Here is a 22,652-nt window from a genome sequence, read left to right on the forward strand (position 1 = left end):
AAAGGTCTCCAAAAAAATATGCTCGGTCTGGCGGGAACAAGTCGTCACAGATGTGTTTTGCGTTACTCTTGAATTGGGAATGTGACAGGGCAGGGATTTGCTGGTCACTAGGGAATGGCAACAGGTGGTGTCTCTTTGGATATTACAGCTTTGGGATGAAGGGAACAAAACCAGGATGCTCCGGCATCCTCGAGATCTCGGTGTGCCGAACAAATATGGGTCTGGAGAGCTTAAAATAGAACCAGAACAGCTGCGTTACTTTGGTTTTGGGAGTATGGGGTTACATCCAAACTCCTCCTCCTCCTCACTGGCTCCATCGCTATCCACCTTAGCTGGGAGGAGGATCTCTTTCCTATGCCCAAATCCGGGTTACTGGTTTTGATGCCATAGGCTTGCTAGAATGCTCCCGCACCTCGGCGGCAGGCTTTGGGGCGCTGGCTGTAAGCGCCCGCCGGTGCCCGCTGCGATCCCCCGCCCGCCCCGCTGCCCGCCCCGCTGCCCGTCCCGCTGCCCGTCCCGCTGCCCGCCCCGCTGCCCGTCCCGCTGCCCGCACTGCCGGGCCCCGCTAGCTGGGGGCGCGCGCTGCCCGAGGCGCCGGCCGCGCTCCGCTTCCCCGCCGGGAGGAGGAGGAGGAGGAGGAGGAGGAGGAGGATGCTCCAGTGGGGCTGAGCCGCCGTCCCCCCACCGGAGGCGCCTTTCGCGGGTGCTTCCGAGCCGCGGGCAGCCCCGCACCCCCTCGCCAGGCTCCGGCTCCCGGCGGCGACACCCGGCCGCTGCGCTCCGGAGGGGCTGGGCTGCCCCGGCTCTCCCCTTCCCCGGCGCCGTCGGGGTCTGGCCGGCCCCGGCGCCACCTGTAGCCCCCCCATACCCCGGGGCCGGGCCGGTGGAGAGGCCGGCGCCGCCGCCCGGCTCCATCCCCATCCCCATCCCCATTCCCATTCCCGGCTCGGGCGGCGCGGCCGCATCCTGCGCAGCGGCGGCGGGCGGGGCGGTAGAGGGGGCGGGAGGCGGAGAGGACCGGCCACCATTTAAAGCGGTAGCGGCGCGGCGCGGCTCCCCAGTGCCGTGCTGCCGCGGAGCGCGGCGGAGGCAGCCGCGGCCAGGGCGGGCGGGAGCGGCCGACAGCGGCCGACACCCCCCCGCCGCCCATCCCGCCCCGCCGCCCCGGCCCCTCCGGGCTGCATGAAGGCGCAGGGGAGCGCGGGCGGGAGCGCGGGGCATCGCCCGGGCGGCGGCGGCAGCGGCAGCACCATGGTCCGCCTGGGCAGGCTCCTGCGGCTCCTGACTCTGATGAAGTTGCCCTGCTGCCTGCTGGAGTTCCTGCTCTCGGAGGCGGCCCAGGGGCAGGAGATGTACGCGCCCCACTCCATCCGGCTGGAGGGGGACATCACCCTGGGCGGCCTCTTCCCCGTCCACGCCAAGGGCCCCCCGGGCGTGCCCTGCGGGGACATCAAGAAGGAGAACGGCATCCACAGGCTGGAGGCGATGCTCTACGCCCTGGACCAGATCAACAGCGACCCGGACCTGCTGCCCAATGTCACGCTGGGCGCACGCATCCTGGACACCTGCTCCCGAGACACCTACGCGCTGGAGCAGTCCCTCACCTTCGTCCAGGCTCTCATCCAGAAGGACACCTCCGACGTGAGGTGCACCAACGGGGAGCCGCCCGTGTTCGTCAAGCCGGAAAAAGTAGTTGGAGTGATCGGGGCGTCGGGAAGTTCAGTGTCCATTATGGTGGCCAACATCCTCCGGCTCTTCCAGGTAGGGCTGCGCGGGGCCGGGCCGGGCGGGTCGCGGAGCTCCTTCCCGGCCGGGCCGTGCCGTGCCGGGGGGCTCTGCCCGCCGGGGACGGGCGGTGGAGGCGCCCGCGGCTGCCCGCCGCTTCGAACTCCGTTCGTGCCCCTTCAGGTGCTTCATTTGCCTCCCCTCCGGAGCATCTTGTTTCCCTCCCAGCCACCCTCTCTGTTTGAGCATCCTCCTCCGTCTCCCTCCTCCACGGTGCATGGCACTTTCTGGATTTATCGCCCCATTTGCAAGAAGCAATCTGTGAAGGGAAAGGAGGGGGAAAGGGGGAAAGAAAAAAAAAAAAAGGAAAGAAAAGGCGATGATTGAGATGGGTTTGCGTTAGACAGAAATATGGCTCGGCAGAGATGCGGGCGCAAGGCAGCGGGGGCACGGCCGGGACGGGCTTCGCGCATGAAATCTCCGCGCTGTGCTGAGCACCGGGTGCTGGGCGCTGGCAGCGCCGCAGCCGCCCCCGTCCCGGGGGTCGGGGGAGACCGGGGGGGCTTTCCCCGGCAGCGCTTGGCGGCGACCGGGCTGCGCTGGGCAACCCCAGGCACCCCACCGCTTCCCGGGGCCGGCTCGGGCCGGGCTCCCTCTGCCCTCCCGGCGGGTACGGAGCCAGCCCAGACCCCCGGTTGGACGGAGGCGGCGGAGGGGAAGGGGAGCGCGGCCGTCCCGGGGGCTGGGGGCGAGTGGCCGGGCTCCGGCTGCAGCCCGGAAGCGCCGCTCCGCTCCGCCGGCCGAGGCTCAGCTCAGGCGGCTCTCGCAAGCGCCGAGGGATGAGCAGAGCCGGCGGATTAAAGAACGGGGGGGGGGGTGGGGGGTGGGGGGTGTGTGTGCGTGTGTGTGTGTGTGCGTGTGTGTGTGTGCGTGTGCGGGGGAGCAGCGCTGCAGCGCCTGCCCGTTCCGCGCCCCCCCGCTCCCCCCCCCCGGGGTGCGCTGCGATCGTGCCCCTCTGGGCGCCGGGGCTGAGCCTCGCTGACTGTCGGGGCGCGGAGACCTGTCCTGCCCCCCCGGCTGCATCCTCCCGCCCTTCTCCGGCGCCCCAAGTCCGAGAGAGGGCATCTGTCCGGGGCTGAGCCGGGGTCTGGCTGCCCCGGCAGCGGGGGGGGGGGGGGGGGAGGGGGGGCGGGGGCCGCCGGCGGGGACGGCCGGGGGGGGGGGTGTCCCCCCGGGGCGCTGGGTGAAGCCGCGGGGACCCGGCAGCCAGCACCGGGTGCTCCTCGGCAGCGATCGCGGGTGCAGTGACAGAACCGCCACCAGATGCATCGTGAGCAGCGGAGTTTCTCGCTTCCTATCCTACGCCTTCGCATGCGGAAGGTGGTGGTGGGGTTTATTTTTATTTTTGTACAGCGGGCGGAGAGATCCCCCGCTTTTCCCAGCTGGAAACTTGTGAGGTTTTCACGGCAAATCCACTCTCTGCTGTCAGCAGTCGTCGTTCCTCCTTATTCCCATCTGGCTGTCGGCGCCAGGTACGGCCGTCACATGCAAGACAGAGCGATGCGCCTGCTCCCATCGCTGCCCTTTGCGCTGCCCGGCCACACTCGGTCCTGTCCATTTCCCTGAAAGAACATGAAGGATCTGGTTTTATTTTTCTTGCTCGCCTCCCCGTCTTGGCAAATTAAAATGCGCCTTGCACTGCTTCTGGATTCAGCAGTGTACCGAATCTCGAACAATTTGTGCGGCTTTCACATGCGGGTCTGCGTGTTGAAATGCTACCTCCGAGAAAGCAGCCCTGCTTGCGTGTGCGAGCGAGCTTGGCATCGCTAGATACACCGGGCTTATTTCTGTTCGAGACTTCTTGCATTACGAACAACCCTTCCTGGGCTGCAAAACAGATGATCTCATGTTCTGCTTGAGCTGGAGCCGAGAAGCTTGGAGGGATGCGAGCGGTGCTGAAGTTCTGCTGAAGTACTGGTTCAGCAGACGCTGATCTGCCGTAGACTTCCACCAGCCAGTAGATTGAAATTAGGCAGCTGTTTCATACTGAATCTCATTCAAGAGCAAATCCTGGGCACTCTCTACTGAATTCTCGTTCAGAAGGAAATCCTGGGCACCGGAGCCTTTCGTATTGTGCCACAATACCTGCAAAAGCTTTGGTGAGATGTTACATAATGGAGTTTGCAGAAAGTAAGACATTTGGGCACTTTCTGCATGTAGAGATATTTATGTAACTCTAAACATTTTAATGTATTGTGACTAAGCATCTGTTCAAAATTGCTTTTTAACCAAATCATCCAGAAAGCAGGAGCTGGTACATACTGAGAGAGATTTTACTGAATATGTATTCTACAGCTCCGTTCTGCCTTCTTTAATCAGATTTTTTCATGCAATAAAACTGTTCCCTATTGTCTTTTCCTCCTTCAAAACACGGTTCAGAACATGTACCAACCAGAGAGAAATAAGAAAGAAAGAGCTATTTTAAGAGAGGAGCAGAACTGGACCTATTAAACAACTTAAGTGCTGTTGCGTGGGGGTGGGTGAGAAGGTATGAGTTATTGGAAAGAAAAAAACCAACCAACTAGCCAACTGCAAAAAAACTTGTTAGCCTAAATACTTTCTCAAACGCACGAGCTGTTGCAGCCAGCTTGCTTCTCGTGGGTCACTGTAGGTTTTACTGGCCGTGGCAGTGGTGAAGGGTGCGTCAATGGCTCTTGAACACTTATTTTCATGCCCAAACTGGCTTTTCCCTAGCATCTCGTAGACGAAAACTCTTTCCATCTGTGGAGGCCTCTGCAAAGAAATCTTACTCACTAGTGTTTACATTTCTCTGACAGTATCTTGGAAGAGAAGTATTTGTACTCTACCTTAATGTAGGGAGAAAAAAAAATATATATATGTATAACCCATACAGCGCGCGGTGGGGTTTCCTCAGCCAGCTGCTGATGCTTAAGGGGCTTTCTCCCCAGGCTGGGTAAGATTTAGGCTGTTCATCTCCTGCTCTGCGTGGGAAGTTACGGTATCTCTCCCTGCAGCTCACCTCTCTGTTCCCAATCCAGCACAGAGGTTTGGGAGCATCTTCAGCTAATGCCAACAGGTGGATCAGCAGGGGAAAGCAGTCCTGACGTCCTCTGGTTTGAATTCATCCGTGTAATTACTGTTTGAAGTTTTGTAGAAGCTTTCCTTTTGTAAAAAAAATTATGTGAAGGTTCTACATTAGACTTGGGCTTTTTCCTGTGTGATGAAAGGAAAAGTCCCTCCCCCTGCCTCTATCTCTCTCCCCACTAATCCCTGAACTGCACCTGCGATAAGCGGTGATGGGAATAGTTGGGGCGGGAGCATTTTCCCTGGAGCCGAGGGGATGGCACTGAGTCCCAGCTGCGCAGAGCTGCTGCCGGAGCGGAGGGAAGCCGTAACCCCAACGCTGCCTTTGAGTGATGCGCTCACGCTGACGGAGCGAAGCTGTCGGGGCTGCTGAGACTCGGGCGTAGCAGAGCGGGTCGTCGCTCTCTGAGTCACACAGGCTGTGGCGGTGCCTTGGAGATGGGCACAGGAATTGCCGATGAGGGCGGCGTGTCTGCTAAGGCCAAGTACCTGAGGATTGCTCTGCCAAAACTGCAACCGGTGAGAGATGCACCTGCCTGCAGGGTTTAGAGGAAGGGGGAGGACTGTGCACCCGAGTTCGATGTCTGTCATTGCCACGAGCTTCATGTGGGACCTTCTGGGAGTTGCTCCAGTTAAAACGTTCCAGAGCCCCCCCCAGCTCTGGATGCACCGAGGTCCCGTCTTCGGCAGCAAGTTAGACCCCACGCCTGAGACGTACTGAAGCGCAGTTGGATGTTCGACTCACTTTTGAAGACAACGCAGAGGAGCTCTCTCCAGCTGGCAATGGTTCCCTGGGAGGGGTCGAGCTGACGGGTGGCTCGGGGGCCGGCTGCCTTATTTTTGCATCTACTATTTAACTTCATCCTCTTCAGAAGCAGGGATGCGAGCGCCCTGGAAGGAGTTAATGTGAGAGAGCCCCTTCTGACTACATCCCTCCGTAGACAAGACCTGCTGTTCTCCAGGGGTCCTGCCCCATCCCTGTCCCGGACGGGGAGGGATTGTTGAGCCCCGAAGTCTGGGTGCGGGGTGCGCGGCGCAGGGTGTGCTGCCCAGCCCCTGCCTCTGCTGCGGGGCATCGGGTCCGTGCAACAGGAGGGACAATATCGTGTGTGGTGGACCGTGGAGACCGAAATGCGTGAATATTCAAGTGTGTCAAATCCAGTGACTTTTTCAAAGCACAATTCTATTAGAGCACGCCAATAAATAGTATGCCGATTGTAAATTAAATATCTGTTCTAAAAATAAAACAGAGACAATTTGAAAAGCTGTTTCCAAATGCATCAGGGAGTTCAAGGCAATATGTTTTTAGGCTGCTAGTTTTGCATTGTAAAAAATATTGTTACTTCACAGTGTCATAGCTTTCCTTACAAATTTAACTCCATGAAATTCAATAACTGTGCTGAAAAAAATTGCCAAATGTTTCATCTCTTTCATATTTTCTGGGAGTAGAACTGTGCAATATGGGGAATATCAGCACACTGATTTCTTTTTTTATACTGGAAAACTAATTTTTGGACTCCCTTAGATCTACAGACTTCTCATTACAAGCTTTAATAATGAACTAATGACTGCTTCAGGTTTCTGTCCTCAGTGGATGTAATTTTAAATAGTCAATCAACAATCGTTTTCTTGTCTCAATACCTTTTTGCTTTTATCAGTGATGGTTCCTGTGGCCCACAGGGGTGTGTTGCCAACCCCCTTCAGGGAACATTTTAGGAACCAGCATGGGATAAAGGAGTATGATGAGATTGGGAGTGTAAATTGAAACTTCCCTTCTGTCCCTTGGGGCCTTTTGGCTGTATTTTCCTTCTGCAGGCGCCTTCCTACTAAATGAGAAAGATGAAAGTTGCAGTCCTGCCTTCTGCGCTAGACACAATGAAGCCAGTCAAAATGTGATTATTCGGAAAAGAATACAGCTTAAAAGTGTGGCTCTGAGTTGGATGCTTCTAACTTTTAATAAGACAATACTGTGTTTAGGAAGTGGAGTAATAATTCATTTTTTAAAAGATATTTCAGGAAAACTATACATTTTTCAGTTAGATAGAGAATTTAACAAAAAGCTAAAAATAGGAAACAGTAAACTTCAATTCTTTGCCTCTTTTAAAAAAACGGCTTTTGTGTTTCTCAGCAAGCTTTCATTTTCGTGAGCCTCTAAATATTTGTCCTTGTTGTTACTGATGCACCTAATAGATGTCAACAAGCTGAGCCATGCTGTTCCGCTGTATTGTTGTTGAAATAGTGGGCTGTAGTTAACAGATCTGGAATCTTATTTCCTCCGTATGAATCAAAAGTAAAGGAAAATCCTCGCTTCAAGAATTCACATGTTTCCACGTGGACTTGCTAATGCGAGGCTGGCGGTCCTTTGAATGTATTTTTCTGGAACACAATGTTTTGGAGGTAAAATTTATTTTCTTGACAAGGCAAAATTCAATATTAGCAATAATCTCAGCTCTTAATCTATTTTCCAGCGTCTCTCTGTAGACGTTAGGTAGAAGGGACTGCAAAGAGTCAAGTGGAAGAAGACTGGCTCTGCCAGGAGAGGGATGATGCTGCTTAGGTGAGCAAAGGCTTAGCAGATAATTGGGGCTGGCGTGGGGGCAGCACAGGGGGATGCTGGAACGTGCCAGCTTGGACGGTGAAAGTGTATATTCAGCAAGTACATTTGTGCAATTCCCAATTTACTCTTTGAAATGAAATAAGGTGACCTCTTTGGAATGACAAATGGAGGGATCATTTCAAGGCATTATTTTTTATGAAAGAAATATTGATCTGATTTTGAATCTCATCACACTAATACTGTAAAACTACATGTACTATATTATGTATTTTATTCTATTAAATGAGCTTTGCTCGGAGGCGTTAAAACCATGCAACGCAATACTCTGCATCCTAATATCAGATGTTGTTATTTCTATTTATAGTGATATTCAAATTAATCTCAATGAGTGACAGTGCTGACTGTCCCAGACATAGGACTATGATGAATTTTATCATAATATTGGAAGATACGAAGCATGTAATTAAGGCTGTTTGGAGAGCATGGAATCCAATATAGTCAGGTCATTAGTGTGGCGGAGTGGGTATCCAGGCAGAGAGAAATCTGAAGAAAAACAAGTATTTCTGAAGCCTTCCTCGTTACTGATGATTCACAAGGTCCTATAAAGCCCTTCTGCTGAAGGCAGTGGAGGTATTCTGAATCATCGCCGATTTAGCTGAGAATAAAGCATGGTCCCGATATGGACCGCTGAAATACGGCAGCCCTGCCCCAGGCCAGCGGTCACTCGTGCTCAGTCACCACGTGTCTCACCTTCCCGGAGTAACTCTCGTGCCTGCACAGCTGGCACGGTCCTTCCGTGCAATTGTGCTGCAGCGGGAAGAGACTTCAATGACAGCAACTAGTAGGTAGGAATGGTCTGAAAGCTCTTTAGTTTCCGTGTCCCCGTGTCACGGGGCCGTCGTGCCACCCCTGCGCGGACAGCACAGCGGAGGTTCCCATAGCACGGTTTTTTTTGGCAGCTCGGGGGCTGCTGAGCGTGACGGAGCGGGTACTGGGGTGGGGGTTCAGCCTCCCTGCGCTGTGTTTTGTACCCCAGCCCTTCGCCAGCACCGTGCACAGGTGGACCCGGTGGCGGCAGGCGCAGGATGGTGCACCCCCAGCACGCCCACGGCGGGGCGGCTGCCGGGACCTTCACCTCGCTCCTTCTCCGGGGGCAGGTGCCTCCACTCGGCAAACTTTAACAACTGGCATTACATTTCCAGAGCAGCCGTAACCCCAGCAGTATCGCCCGGCTTCCCTCTCATTTAGTCTATATTGTGGTAAGCGATGCTTTTGCTGTGTCATCTGGGATGTTGGGGAGAGGCATTAGCATGCTGTACGAATGGGAGTGTTGCAAAGCGTATATCCTCTCACTCCTCGGCTGACGGGTAATGCAGGAGGTGCAGGAGGCACCTCCAAGCACTTTTAAATGAACTTGGCAAGCGTGCCAAAACCCTGGTGAAGTGCTCCTAATTAGTGATCGCCTTTCTCCTTGCGCTGAGATCGTGTGAAGCGCTCGGACTACCTGGCCTCTGATTTAAACGGGAAGAGAAGGCAGAGTTGGGAGACCTTCCCGTCTCCGTGCCGTGCGCTGCCTGGCGCGGCACAGACAAAATCTTTCCACGTGTAGGGCACATCAAATAGCTCTATTTTTGGTAAAAGCGTAGCCTGACCTGTGGGGGTGGGAGGGGCAGATAGGAGCAGTCTTAGGTTGCAAGATTTCATTCTGATGATGGTTCCACGTAATGTCTATGAATATGTTTGTGTATGTAGGTGTTTATATATATATATATAAATATACATACGCTTGCATATATTTTTTAGATACTTAGTCTGTAAACACAAGTGACCTGTCTTTTAACGTCCTGCTCAGGGGTAAGGCTGGGAAGGGGCGAGCAGGCACGAGCACCGGGCCGTGGTGGGCGAGGAGGGGATGGAGCACGCCTCCGCTTTCGTTGACTGCCGCTGCTGTCGGTGTGCCAACAGTCATGTCACCTGCTTGTTTGGCTTTTCGATTCTGTCTGTCTCGCATTATTACGATGTTAGGACTCAGAAGAATCAATGGTGTGTGATTAATAGAGAAAAGATGTGGTTTAGTAATACAGAGCCACCTCAGAGGCGTCGAGCAATACAGTCAACGGGTTGTGTTCAGGCTCAGCTGCTCGTACCCGGGAAGTGAGTGAAGGGACGATGGGCAAAAACCGTGATGGAAGAGTCTGGAGAGGTCAGCATGTGGCTGGTGCAGGGTGAGAGGGTGCTGGAAGGAGGATGCTGTGCGGAACCAACTCTCCCTGTCCTCCCACCAGCAGGAGCCTCAGATCTTCTCCCAGCAGCAGCTGGGGTGGGTTTCTGGACCCCAGCATGGGCAGAGGGGACAGACAACAGGTCTGTGGTGGCTCTCCCCTTTGTGGCAGGCTGCTGGCCACGTGCCTGCTGCCCTGGTCTCTGCCTAGAGGCTGCTCTGACGGATCAAAGGGAGAGTCAAGGTCAAGGTGGAGGAGGTGACGGTGGTCACTGTGCGGTGCATTGCCCTGGTAGGGGCAGCTGGAAGCAGCTGCGGTGGTGTCTGGTGTCTGCACAGCCCAGATCGGTGACACAGGAGTCCCAGGGAGGACACGGCCCCGTCAGCATGTCACACGGTGGGTAGCTGGCACGGGCCGCTTGCCTTAGCCCAAGGGCAATGCCTTGCTGGAGCTGCTTTACTGCTTCCAGTTCAAAAGGCAGATAATCTGGACCTGGCGTTGGTGTGGTCCCTGTGCTCCACCGCATGCTGTAGATGTGCCCTTAGATGTTGCTCTAAGAGTTTTACAACTGCTTTTGGCTTTTCACTTGCGGGTATAACAACTGCTGACAAAGCCAAAACCTTAAGCTGTAGTTGTCGTGAAAAATTACTCTGATCCAGGTTCTCCTCAGCTGGGTTGATACAAACCCGTATCTCCGCCTGCTTTGCTGGAGATGGCACATTTCTGTGGCTGATGGCAGGACGTAGCAGACAGCCCAGCGCTGCTCGGGGTGCCCACAGCCGGTGGGGTCCAGCGGTACGAGCCCCGTGGAGTGAGCGAGCATCGCCATGGTCCGTGCTGCAGCCCTAGCGGGATCTGGAGGGCGAGCCGAGCTCTGTGCCGCCCGCGAACGCCCCTTGTCACTGGAAACCTGAAGAAGTTGATTGTAGTGTGGTTTTAGGGGCCTTCTAGGGTTAGCTGGAAAAGTCATCCCTTTTGTTCCTAGCCCAAATTTCAGTTATAGAAATGATGCTGTAAAAGTGAATATAGATCCCTGCATGTGATCTTTATAGCAGCCATTTATTACCATCCTACACAAAGGCCCTAATCCTGACTTTTCTTAGACGAGTGCCTATGTGTAAATAGGACTATAACTCCAAAGATCGTAGAGGATGGAAACACACACTTGTCTTAGCACAATTTTCCAGCATTTTCTTTGGATGCTCCGGCACTGGCTGGTGTTGGTGGGAAGGCAGCAAGCTGGACAGGGATCCAGCTGATTCACCTGGACGGTGTCGGGCATCCCTTTGTCCTGGTACCGTCCCCTCGACCTCCTGCTCCAGCCTCCTTGGATGCTCCCCTCCCATTTTCGGGGGGCAGGGGTTATCGGCGTGGCTCCTGCCGCCGTCAGCGGTGGTTCTCCATACTCGTGTGAGTCACTGATCTGAGACGGGACCCATAATAGCCAGGCTGGTCCTAGCAGATGCTTGCCTAAATTCTTTTATAAACTTCTCTGAAGAATATTCTACAACCTCCATGAAAAGACTATTTTTTCCCTCTTAATAGTCAGCTTTTATCCTCTGCTGGAAATTTTCCTGGTTTTGTTTTGACTGTACTTTCACAGCAGGCTATGAGGCTTAAGTGCAACACGAGATGCAACAGGTATCTTCCTAAAGCAAGACTTTGCTCTCCCTTCTATGCTGGAAGTGAAGTTAGGTACAAAAAGCAGAGTTCTTGAATGCTTTAGTGGGAGAGATTTATCCACAAGATTACCATACACTCAGCTGGGACTTGTGAAACTCCATCTCTGTCTGATTCAGGCTCGAGAGGTTAGCCTGAATTTCCAATGGTCTGGATGGGTACTAGTGGTTGTTTTATATTCTGTCGCATCCCAGTGATGCATTTCGTCTAGACTCCCTGTGTTAAAAAACCAGCCAAACAAAATTCTCACAAGAAGTTTGCTTCCACAATAGCTCTTGTTTAAAGAACTGAAAATTTTCCAAATGAAGAAAACAATAAAATCCCAATTGTCACTATTCAATATCTCCGGTGGAGAGGACAGAGGGTTCAGGATCCCAGGAGACCTTTGTGCCTACGTTGTCTCTGATGGAAACGCTCAGGTTCGGTGCCTTCCAAGGTTGTTTTCTCTGCTGCCATTTTAGAATTTGTGTAAAGCATTCTGCAAGCTGATATGCAGAAGATTTTCTAATAAATTTATTATTTCATAAATATTTTAATAACAGTAATTATGCATTCATCAGAATGGAGATTTGTTTCAATGTCATTAAATTCAGCCTCATAATTATATGCATGGTATTTTTGCACACAGTACAAACTGAGTGCAATTGCTTTGTAAACGTATTGCAGCACTTGGTGACACAGGAGGAATTTACATCTTTGCAGAATCGTCGTCTCCGGCTATTGGCATGTTGCATGCAACAAGAAGAGCGGGACAGCAGGAAATTTTCTTCTGTGAGAAGGGAGGATTTGGCCTTGAGTGCAGCAGGTTTCTATTTCCAGCAACGACAGCCGATGAGCTCCATAATACGAGATCACAGATAAAATGCAAATTGTGAGATGCAGAGATGCCAGTTGCGCCACAGCTGATGTGATTGTGCTGAAATTGGGGAGGGGGGGCACTCCGGGAGCCCTGTTTGCACGCCCCACTGCAGCCACCGCTGCTTACCGGCCTCTCAAAATGACACAAATTGAGATTTGAAATAAATTTATAAACTATTTTTGTGATGAACCTGTACCTTTGTTAAGACAAATTTATTTTTAGACATCTTGGGATACACACAGATAATTAGTATTAGATGTTCTGTTGCCAGCGAAAGCTCGCCTGGGCTGACACAAGTCTGACAGCAAATTCCCTTTCTGCTGTGAGCGGGGCATTTGCTGGTTTCTAAGTACCTCTGCTGGATAAACCCAACTTGGTAAGCTTTAATCAACATTTTTTGTTTTCAGTCGTGGTATCAGAGACCACTGATGTTTAGTCCCAGTAATACAAGACCCCGTGTACCGTACCTAGTGTAAACACTGAGGATAGCGTGTACTCTCTAATTTAAAAGTGAAACAAGGATCATCTTTTTCTAGCTCAACTGGCCGTAGATGCTTGATAGATCTCTCATGCTCATCTTGTGACAGTGTTTCCCGTGTATCTCAGTACTTAATTTTCATGTTAAAAAAAAATAAAAATTCAGAGGCAACTTGATCAAATCCCACATATCACCGTGTATCTTGCATCTCTCAAGGACAGCACAGTTTTAGTATTCTCTGTGTTACATTCTCCATTGATTCCCCAGCCTTCAGCGTTTGTACGTTCTTTGATGCTCAGGTCCATAACCACCTCTCTTGTGCCGTACACGTATTCTGGCTGTGTCCAGGACTTGCCGCTGCTCGGAACAACCTGCGTCGCCTCCTCACCCTCCTGTCCTATAAAATGGAGGTGATAAAGGCCTCTTAGGAGTATTATTAATGGTAACTTCCTTATCGTGTCGTTTCCACTTGCTGTTTCTCTTGCATTTTCTATCCCTGCCCGCAGGGATCACCCTTCCCATCCCTGCCCTGCATCGGGATACGTTGGGACTGTGGAGCACCCACCTATTCCTGGTTAACGAGGGCTGAGGGCATAGCTGGGCTTAGTCAATGTAAAAAAGTGATTCTGTATGGTTGGGGCCAAGTTCACGGCTGATGGATGCCCGTGGAGCTCTGACAGCTTACACCAGCTGAGGCTGTGGCTTGCTTTTCTGTGGATTTATTCCCTTTGGAAACGGGTACGTTCCCCAGTTCTGTGACCTTTGGGGCATCAGCTGTGCTGAGATGCTTTAGTGTGTGGTCGTTTCTCATATTCATCTCATAATGAAGAGGTGAGTTTGAAACAAGAAGATACAGGTTAGCCCAATGGATGGCTGAAAGCTAATAAATTCTCCTCCTGAGAGCCCGGAGAGCATCACCACCAGTTTTAATTGTGCTCGTGCCTTGCCGCTATAGAGACAAGACTTAGTGCCCAGAGCTGTTTCCCATGCTGAGCCCATCAAGATGGAGTCCTAATAGGTAGGATCAAGGTCAAATCCTATTTAATAAAAAAATGGCAGGAAAAAATCAGAAGTTAAAGGGAAATTGTCAACTCAAATTTGTCTGGAAGTTGTTATTTTTATAGAAGTAAAATCCAGCACTAATAGAGATGTTTTAGTGATTTTGAAAGAAGGTAGTTTTGCAGTAGTACTTGAACGCACAGACATGATATTGACAATAAAAATTAATTAGATGACTTTTTGTGGTTTTGTAGCTTTTCTAGCTGACAGCAGTACCGAAAATTTCAGAATATTAGTGATGTAAAGGAAATTATCTTTTTAAGGTGCATATACCATTACTACAGTGAAGGATTTTTCCAAATTAGGAAAGGCTATTTTGATTCTTCGGCAAGTCTGTGGCAACTGGGAGCTCCCTGCCTGTTCCAGTGCTTGAAAACATTTCCTGTAGTGGAGTGGTAGTGTCCTAGGAAACGTGATTTGTGTACTGTACGGGAATCTGGAAGTTGACACAAAAAAATTAATTTCCCATCTGCCGGCAGCAACCGTGATGGCCTCAGCCCTTAGGGACTCACAGCCTGCTTGCACTTCGTTAGCTAAATGGGGCTGTGGAAGTGCCAAAACGACTTGACTTCTTCGGGCTCGGTGGAGGATGTGCAGGACAGGGGCAGAAGTCGCTCTGTCACGCGTTGAGGCTGTAGCTCGGTGCGGGACCGGGTGGGTGGCGTGCAGGGCTGCGGAGCGGAGGTGCGGCGCTCCCCGGAGAGGCAGCTCCCCATCTCCAGGAGTACGTTTTTTGGTGTGACACGGTAAACCGTGAAGGGCGGTAAATCCATGAAGAAATGAAAGAAATCACAAATATAGTTTTTCCCACCTGTGATAAATGTATTTTGCTAGAGAATCCAATTGTTATTAAAAAAGTCCCCAAACCCTGTGCTTATTTTCTCAGGAAGAATCTTCTTAAATTTCAAAAGAAAATAAATGCCTCTAAGCACAAAAGCACTGAGGAATGAGGCTGGTATAACTCTTCCATAAAATGTCCTGCTCGAGACAAGCAAAGCTTCTGCTGCCCTCGAAGAAATCCATCTGTTAGTGAAATAAAAATTGTTTATTCAAATGTGCATCATATGGCTACGTTTACGATGAACGCAGGTATGTGAAGGAAAGCCCGTGTTTGTTCCTGAGCGTGTAGCTGTGCTGTAGCCCTGCACTTAACTTCAATATGTCACGACTCTTTCCCGATTATCGTAAGCCAGCAGCTGATCCCGGCTCAGCCCCAGTGACAGTGCCACCAGCAGAACGCGAGCAGGGCCGGCAGCCATCGCACCGCGGCAGCTCTGGAGCAGACTGGGGACGCCGTGACGGGTACCGGGGCGCGTTTGCCTGTTAGCAAGCGAGTAAATCCTGCGGCAGCGAGGTAGCTGAGGTAGCTCATTCACGCTTTAAACTATGAAAAAAAAAAAGTTGCAACAGTTTATAAAAAAATGCAAACTGTTCCACGGGGCGAACCAGCTGATTTGTGGTACCTCTATGTGGCAAGTTATTATGTACCTTTCTCTGCAATGGTTTATTTATACATATGGCTTTGTTTTTCCTTTCGCTACTTTTTCAAATTGAATTTTTTAGCAATAAATGTGTGTGCTTTTCCCTCTTCCCTCCCTCCGCTGTTCCTCACTCAGCTCCTAAGCGGTCTGGAAAATTGGTCTGACAGTTGATCCTAATCTCCGGGGAGAATTTTAGATAAGGTGCTATTGGGTTCATGAAATGAAGTTTTTCTCATGTGCCGTTATAAAGGTATCATGAGCTAGCAGAACTAGCAAACTGTTCTTTCTGTCTTTCCTACTGTTTGTGTAGAGCATGTTAAATCTTATAACTTAAATTATAATAAATATGGTACACATTAAAAATAACAAAAATAATGAGGTATAGTTTAAACACAGAGCTGGGAGAAAACACGATCTTTCTCAATTGAACTGTGTTTCTACTGTTCATGAATCTTTTTGTCATATTTGTTGACTGAGATTTTTTTATTTTTAATGTGCTCCATGAGGACAAATTAAAAATGCCAGTTATCTAATGAAATAAAATTGCCCTGAGGTTTGTGCTGCTCTACGTCTCAGTTTTGTGCTTTGCATCATACCTGGTATGCTGAAGGCTTCCCAGCGGTTTGCTGAGAGCCCGGATGAAGTCTGGGCTGGTTTGCCGCGGCACTGTCTGGGGAGGGTGGCAATGGACCCTGGGGTTTGGAGAGGCTGGGGATTGTCAAAGCCAGTAAGTGGAAATAAAGTACATTTCCAGTTCTTCCCGTTCTCGTTTTATCCCAGCCTGTGTCTGAAAACCAAATCATTATATTGATCGTTACTATAAAACATAATAAGACATTTCATTTTTAACTGGTGATGGTCTCTTGGAGAGTGTTTCGATGGTGAAAATTAAAGTTACAACGGATTACTCAAACCCTTTGTTTGCAGTCGTCCTTCTTACTGCACCTATGCTCTTTGAGTGATAATTTTCCCACGGTCTGTTTGCAGGGTCAGTTCCTGAGTTTGCTCCGGGATGGCTGGATCCGTGCGGACTTTGGGTGAGCAGTGGGCAGCGTAGGGACGCTTTGCCCCTCCTGTCTCGGGGGAATGCTTTCTCACGGTCCGTGGTGTTCCCCTGGTGACAGTGGGACGGGAGATGATAGGGGAGTCATAGTGACTCCATCGAAAACCTACAGCATGAGCCTTTAAGGGAAGCGCCGATGTGCTTAGTGAATTACCTGGGATACTTATCGCAGGGAAGGGGCATATTCAGGCTAAATGACAGCCTGTCACCGCACAGAACAGAATACTCTTACAAACTACAGCAATTTCAAAAATAGAAACCAGGGAGAAAATGGACTTGAAGGTACATAGCACTCAGACAGACGGGAATTGGTCCTAATGGGCCTGGAGCTGTGCTGGGGGTGGAGGGCTGTGAGCTCAGCCAGGGCAGGTGGCTGCGGGTGGGAGCAGAGTCACTGCTCTCATATGTCTCCCCTTATCAAATTCATTTTTATTCCCAATTCGGACCAAGAACTCCCTCAGACTTGAGCTTTTCCTTGTTTGGCTGCTGCGAGGGGCTGCTGGCTGCCGGGCCGGGTGTGACGGGGGAATCGACCACCAAAACACGGCTGCTCTGCAGGACTTGCTCCGCTTTGTAAAAACTTGCATCATAGGAAACGTGTTTGGCCTCGATTAGATAATATCCGAGTTCAAAAGGTAATACGTGACCTGGCTCCTGAGTCTAGCAGATGAGCACTTGCTGTAAGCCTAGGAAAGATGGGGTGTGATTTTTATCTACTCCTGCACGCTCCTTGCTCTCAGTCCTGTCAGCTGCCCCAGCGAGCCCCCCCGCAGCCCCAGGGACCGGCCCAGTGACTCCCCCGTCACCCAGGAATCCCCCGTGGGTGCTCAGCCCGTCTCCCTGCTGCTTCCTGCAGCCAGGGATGTGCGGCGGATGAGCAGGGTCCGTCTATTCCTTGGGCTCGCTTGTGGAGGAGCAATCTGGAGCCTCTCAAACTTGGCAAGTTTATTGTCAGAACAGCAAAAACAAAAAAAAAAAAAAAAAAAGAAGAAAAAATATTTTTTTCTCTCCAGGTCGTTTTTCTCCCCTCAGCTCTCTCCCAGTGTTCACATAAATTAAGCAAAATGGAGTACAACTGGAAGCTGTTTTCCATAACAGTTGGCAAAGTGTAGTACGTACTATTAAACCTGAATCCATTGGCAGGTGCGAAACACACAGAGCATTTAACTTTTTTTTTTTTTTTTTTAAAGGCATGCTGCTCATCTTAATTTTGGGCATCACAGATATAAGAAAAATATTTGTAAGATGTTGTTTGGGGGTTTTTTGACCTATAAAATATACCCTGACATAGAAATCGGGATGTAACTAAGCAGAATTTGTGTTTAATGTATAAATCCTTCAACATGAGGACTGTCCTAAGTAGATGTGTCCAGAAAGCTGTCCAGCAAGGTTTTGACCTGAACTGGGGCTTCTAACTGCCAGTATAATACTAAAAATATACAAATTATTGTCATGACAGTGCATAAAGAGCTGGTTTTTTTGGCTGGAGTGAATTTGTCAGCAGAATTGCAGAGATTGCCCTTACCTTAGGATTTTGCACATTGTATTTCAGAGAGGAACACAAATTCTACCCGTAAATAACCAAGTCAACATTTTCTTCCATGGTTTTGAAATGAGAGAAACCCTGCCAATAGTCTAACAGACTAATAAAGTGCAGTGTCTTCTCACGCAGAAGAAAATCCTGTCCACTTTTAACAGGGATTACTCTCTGGCTGCCAGGATTGCTGACTTTTCAATATACCATGCCTTGGCTTGAGAATCCCAGTTGCTCAGGAGAACGACGCACGTTATTTTGGCAGTTAAGTATTATTGCCTGTATTGGTTTTGGTCAGATGGATGTGCTGGTATTGTCAACAGCTTCGATGTGATGGTAGATGGAACGAGTTGTGCTGGAATCTGGTTTCTGCATTGACTGATATTTGTGCCTAAAGCAGCTTTGGGCGAGAACCAAAGGCGGTACGGATGAAGACCGAGTCTTAGCCCCAGCCTGCCTGAGGATTAGTGCCTTTTTCTTGGCAGTACAAAGGGAATCAATGATATCTTTAACTTCTGCGTAAGAAACCTTATCCCCGAAGTGTCAGAAGTAAAACCTTGCTTTTGCAGCTTCAAAGCCGCAGGTGGTTGTTACTGGAGCTCTGGCAGGACCAGCTCCCTGATGTCAGTTTGAACTGTCGAGCGCTCAGCGCTGTGAAAATCCAGCCCATCGAGATTTTGGGTGTTGCTGGGATGGATCCAAAGAGGAGGCAAATATATTCTAGTGTTTTGAGTTTTTTTCCCTTTGTGTCAAAATTAACTTCTCAGGTTAATTAGTTGATTTTTTTTACCCCCACTTTGCACTTTATCATTATGTATCTCCAGATGAGTTTTGAAATTCACACCTTGTTGACAAGAACATTATTCTGGGGAGCAGTGACCGCAGCTTTGCTGGCAATGTGTCTAACCAACAGCACCTGTGAGGTCCTGGTGAGACAGGAGCGCTGCACTGGAAAGAGCAACAAATACAGCTGTCTAGATAAAAGGAGAAATGCAATCATAGGCTTTATTTAAGATGTGATCACACTCTTGAGACTTCGGGGTCTGGCATTTTTTGTAAGAAATCCCCCTATCCAGTCAGAAAAAACACTTAAAATTTCAGATTTTTTTTTTTTTTTAAACTTGCAGATGTAAGCCTGCCCAAAAGGCTCAAACCTCAAAAACATTGGGAAATTTTAACACTATTATTTAATATGAGACTGTAGATTCTCACAGTAAGTCATGGCTACAGGAGCTAGAATTATTGAAAAGTCATGCAAATGCAACGGCAATGGCAGTAAAGTTACAAAGTTCTAAATATGCTGTACAATGCTCAGGACGTTTCTCAAGACTTTCTCCAGCACAGGAAACAACCTAACCTTAAAAAAAAAAAAAAAAAAGGGTATGTTTACAGGCAATTTTAAAATTTTCATTCAGTAGATTTCAGCGCTTTGACAAGTGAGGGTAGACATGCTAAAAATAAAGAGGTCTCACGGTCTCCAATTTAACAATACTCACTAGTACAAAAAGCTGTTGAAATGTGATTAAAATCTTACATGGTAAAATCCTGTACTCGTGTGGTGTATGAAGTAGAGCGTGTAGGGATAATCCACGTGTGCTGGAGTCCCATCAGTGACCTCAGCTGTGGAGCCGTGTGGGCCTGTCGCGTTGATGATGTTGCACTTTTTGACTCTCTCTCTGGTATTTAGTTCCCTAATCCAGTGCTTCGGCTGGTTATTTTGGCATCCCAAGAGCTTGATCCTCTTCAAATAGTTGACATCCTCTCAGTGCATTAATTCCTCTCTGGCATTAGGATGATAAGGTCTTGATGAGAAAACTTGGAAGATTAAGACTTGAATTGAGCAAGAGGAGGACTAACCTTAATTAATGCATGTTACTGTTTCTTATATGACAGTTTATCTGCTCTTAATTAATGTTGTTCAAAGTACATTGTAGATACGTGATTATAGACGTGTAAAAAAGCAATGGTGAGTAGCTGTCATGACCAACAAAAGGTATACTTAGATGGCAAGAGAAAAAAGGTAGTTACCAGCACGGTTAAGTCATCTGCACCGCAGGAATCAAATGGGATGACTACTGGCTGTGGTTGACCTCTCCGTCGCTGAATTAAATGGAAATTGAACCGAGCAGCCTAGTGAATCTTTTTCAATTTTGCCAGTTTTTATTGACTCCTGTAATTGTCCTGATGAGACACTGCATTTAAGTTGTCTAGTCTCTCCCACCCACTATATTTTCTCTAGCTTTTCTGAAAGTCTATTTTTTACATGGGCTGTTCTCATATGCAGTTCTTTACATTAACAGTTTTGAAACGACAGTTCTTCTATATCTTTTTTAAAATGTTCTCTAGGGAATTATGCTTCAAACAGGGAAATTGTATGTTTCATTATCAGAAAGGTTTCAGGCTTTATCAGAGTCTTTTTGTTATAGTTGTCACGGAGGTTTTTATTATTATTGTTAAATTGAATAATGGGGAGGAACCTGTTCTTAAGTCTTTGTACAAGAACTAAAATTTAAATCCAGATAAATCTGCTCTGTTTGTAAAAGTGACTTTTTAAGGTTAACTGCATTTAGTTACAATCATTGGAAGTGCAGCTTTGTTACTTTATCTGAATTAGGTAGCAAGGGGGTTTGCAACTGTAATAAGGGAAGATTGAACCCGACTTTTAAATGTAGATTGAATATCTGGTAGTTATTTTTCAGGGACTGTTATTTCTTGGTAATCAGAAGAAATGCTCCCTTAACCTCTCAGGGCTGCTGCAGGACCCTAGCAGGGATGAAGTCTTTTGGTAGTGGCACGGAAAGAGATGCTTCAAAAAGACCTGGAGGTGGATTTTTCTCTGTAGTGAGCACAAAACACTTCCTTTCGGATGGGGAGCGAGATGCTCCCCAGGCAGAGCAGGTCGGACCTGGCCCCCTGTTCGTGGTCCTTAACAAGGACAGGCTGAGCAGATGTTACTGAGGAGATGTAGGCTCCTTCTCCTAAACTGCAGTGGCTCGGTGCTTTGAGCCAAATAACTGTGGACCGCTTCCCTCTGGCTTTACCTGGTTCATCCAGGCAGCACTGCCGGTGCTGGAGCATCCTCGCCCACGGCTCACCGATGCTGTCACGTTAGCATCACCTCTACGGAAGCGTGCCCTGCCCCAGCAGCTCCGCTGGAGTATCATGAAGCTGGAAAAATCACTGTACTGGAGACGGGATGCTAATTATTATTCTGCATGAGCTCAGTATTATTCATAGCCATCAAACATCGCTGGGACGGCAACAGCTCCCGATTTCTTGGGGCTGGGACGGAATCTGAATAAGCGGTGAAGAGATTAAAAGCTTGGATCTGAGTGAGCTCTTGCAGCTGGGAGTCACCGCAGCAAGAAAAGCGGAGGTAGCGGAGTGTAACCTTTTTGAAATGTGGGTCAAATTCAGCAAAGAGTTTTGAAATAGTTTTGTCTAAAAAAAGAAAGTAGAGGGATAGTTTGAAAATGTAAAAAAAAAACAAACCAACAAAACAAAACAAACCCAAAAATTATTTCAGCATATTCAGGCTGCCCCAGACTTTACGGAGCTCCCAGTTCAGAGAAAGCATGAAATGTAAATACTTTATGTAATGCCTACTGTGACCATCATACTCATCATGCCTATGAAATAGTTTTTTCCTTCGGCTGCTAAAATTTGTTGACAATTGGGAATAAGAAGCGTCCCCCAGGATTGTTTTGGTGTTACGGTATGGGAACTTTCCTTGTAATTACCACAGTAAGGCAAATTACAGGAGGCATTTTAAAATAACAAGTTCAGATACTGACCTTTTTCAAAGGCTTTGATGAAAGATGTGAAAAATTGGAATTCATTATAATACTTCTAATTTCCTGACATTAAAATAGGAAAGACTTTCTGAACGTGCATCTTCTCAAATAGTTATCGCCGAATGTCCTAGTTTGACAAAGGTCCCTTGACTCCCTGCATGCCAATGAACTTAACTATTGAATTTATAAATCGGTGCTAATATATGCTCTACAAAAGGAAAGGATTTCTTTCTGTGTATATATTGCTGTCATACAATTCATTACTGCAGTATAAATGCCTGAATGAGTTTGGTCTAAAGGTGCATAAATACATTTAAATGGATTTAAATTTAGGACTGTTAAAATAACTACACAAATCCCCTAAGAACATTTTTGGTCAAAATTAAATTCAGCATACACATAAAATACTTTTTAAAAAAATAATATATATATATATGAATGATTATATATGGCTTCAACATTGTCATTATTCGGTTTTTATTTAAAGTCATAAGAAAGCACAAAAATAATTCTTAAAGCGATTTCCAAGACCGTAGGGAAGGTAAACAAAAGCATCTGAATGCTGTTTATTCTCGAGGAGAACAGGCAGAATGCTGGTTTGGTGCCAGTTTGTTTATTTTCCTGTGGGTGGGGTTGTTTGGGGGGTTTATCATCGACTTGAAAGACCCTAACCAAAACCATTCTTCAAGGCTTTGTTTAAAGACACAATGAGACAGTCCCTGCTCTAGAGAATTTACCATCTAAGCAGAAAAAAACAAAGGGATTGGAGGAAAGATGTATTATCTCCCTCTTGCAGATGGAAAACTGAGCGGCATAACAGATTAAGTGAATTGCCTCTGATCGTTTAAGACAATCTGTGAGCACTGTGCACTGAACTTCGATAACGTAAGTCCCCACGAGAGCCGCCGCCACGAAATCATCCTTCGCCATCCGGATGATGGGGGAGAAGGGAGCATGCTCCGATGGGACACAACTTCTTCTCCTTCTTCCTTGCTTCTAGGGCTCCATTTTCACGCACTGTTTTCCTTGGCATCCTCCACACTGCTCCCAGCATCTCTGAGGCAAAAGCCTTCCCTCCGAGGAGCAGCGGGTTGT

General features: G+C 48.7%; 1 protein-coding gene across 5 annotated transcripts in view; it reads left to right on the forward strand.

The window, feature by feature from the left end:
* The first annotated feature begins 1,025 nt into the window (after positions 1-1,025).
* GRM7 (glutamate metabotropic receptor 7) overlaps positions 1,026-22,652 on the forward strand; it is a 303,342-nt gene continuing 281,715 nt past the window's right edge. Inside the window, exon 1 of one of the 5 annotated variants that reach the window (XM_075762512.1) lies at positions 1,026-1,761. In XM_075762512.1, coding sequence (XP_075618627.1) covers positions 1,183-1,761 — 579 coding nt within the window. In that variant the 5' untranslated portion in view covers positions 1,026-1,182. The remainder of the gene's footprint in view (positions 1,762-22,652) is intronic. The other 4 variants (XR_012837077.1, XM_075762511.1, XM_075762509.1 and 1 more) reach the window with 4 other exon arrangements.

Source organism: Balearica regulorum, chromosome 10 (genome assembly GCF_011004875.1).
Source record: "Balearica regulorum gibbericeps isolate bBalReg1 chromosome 10, bBalReg1.pri, whole genome shotgun sequence".
NCBI classification, from domain to species: domain Eukaryota; kingdom Metazoa; phylum Chordata; class Aves; order Gruiformes; family Gruidae; genus Balearica; species Balearica regulorum.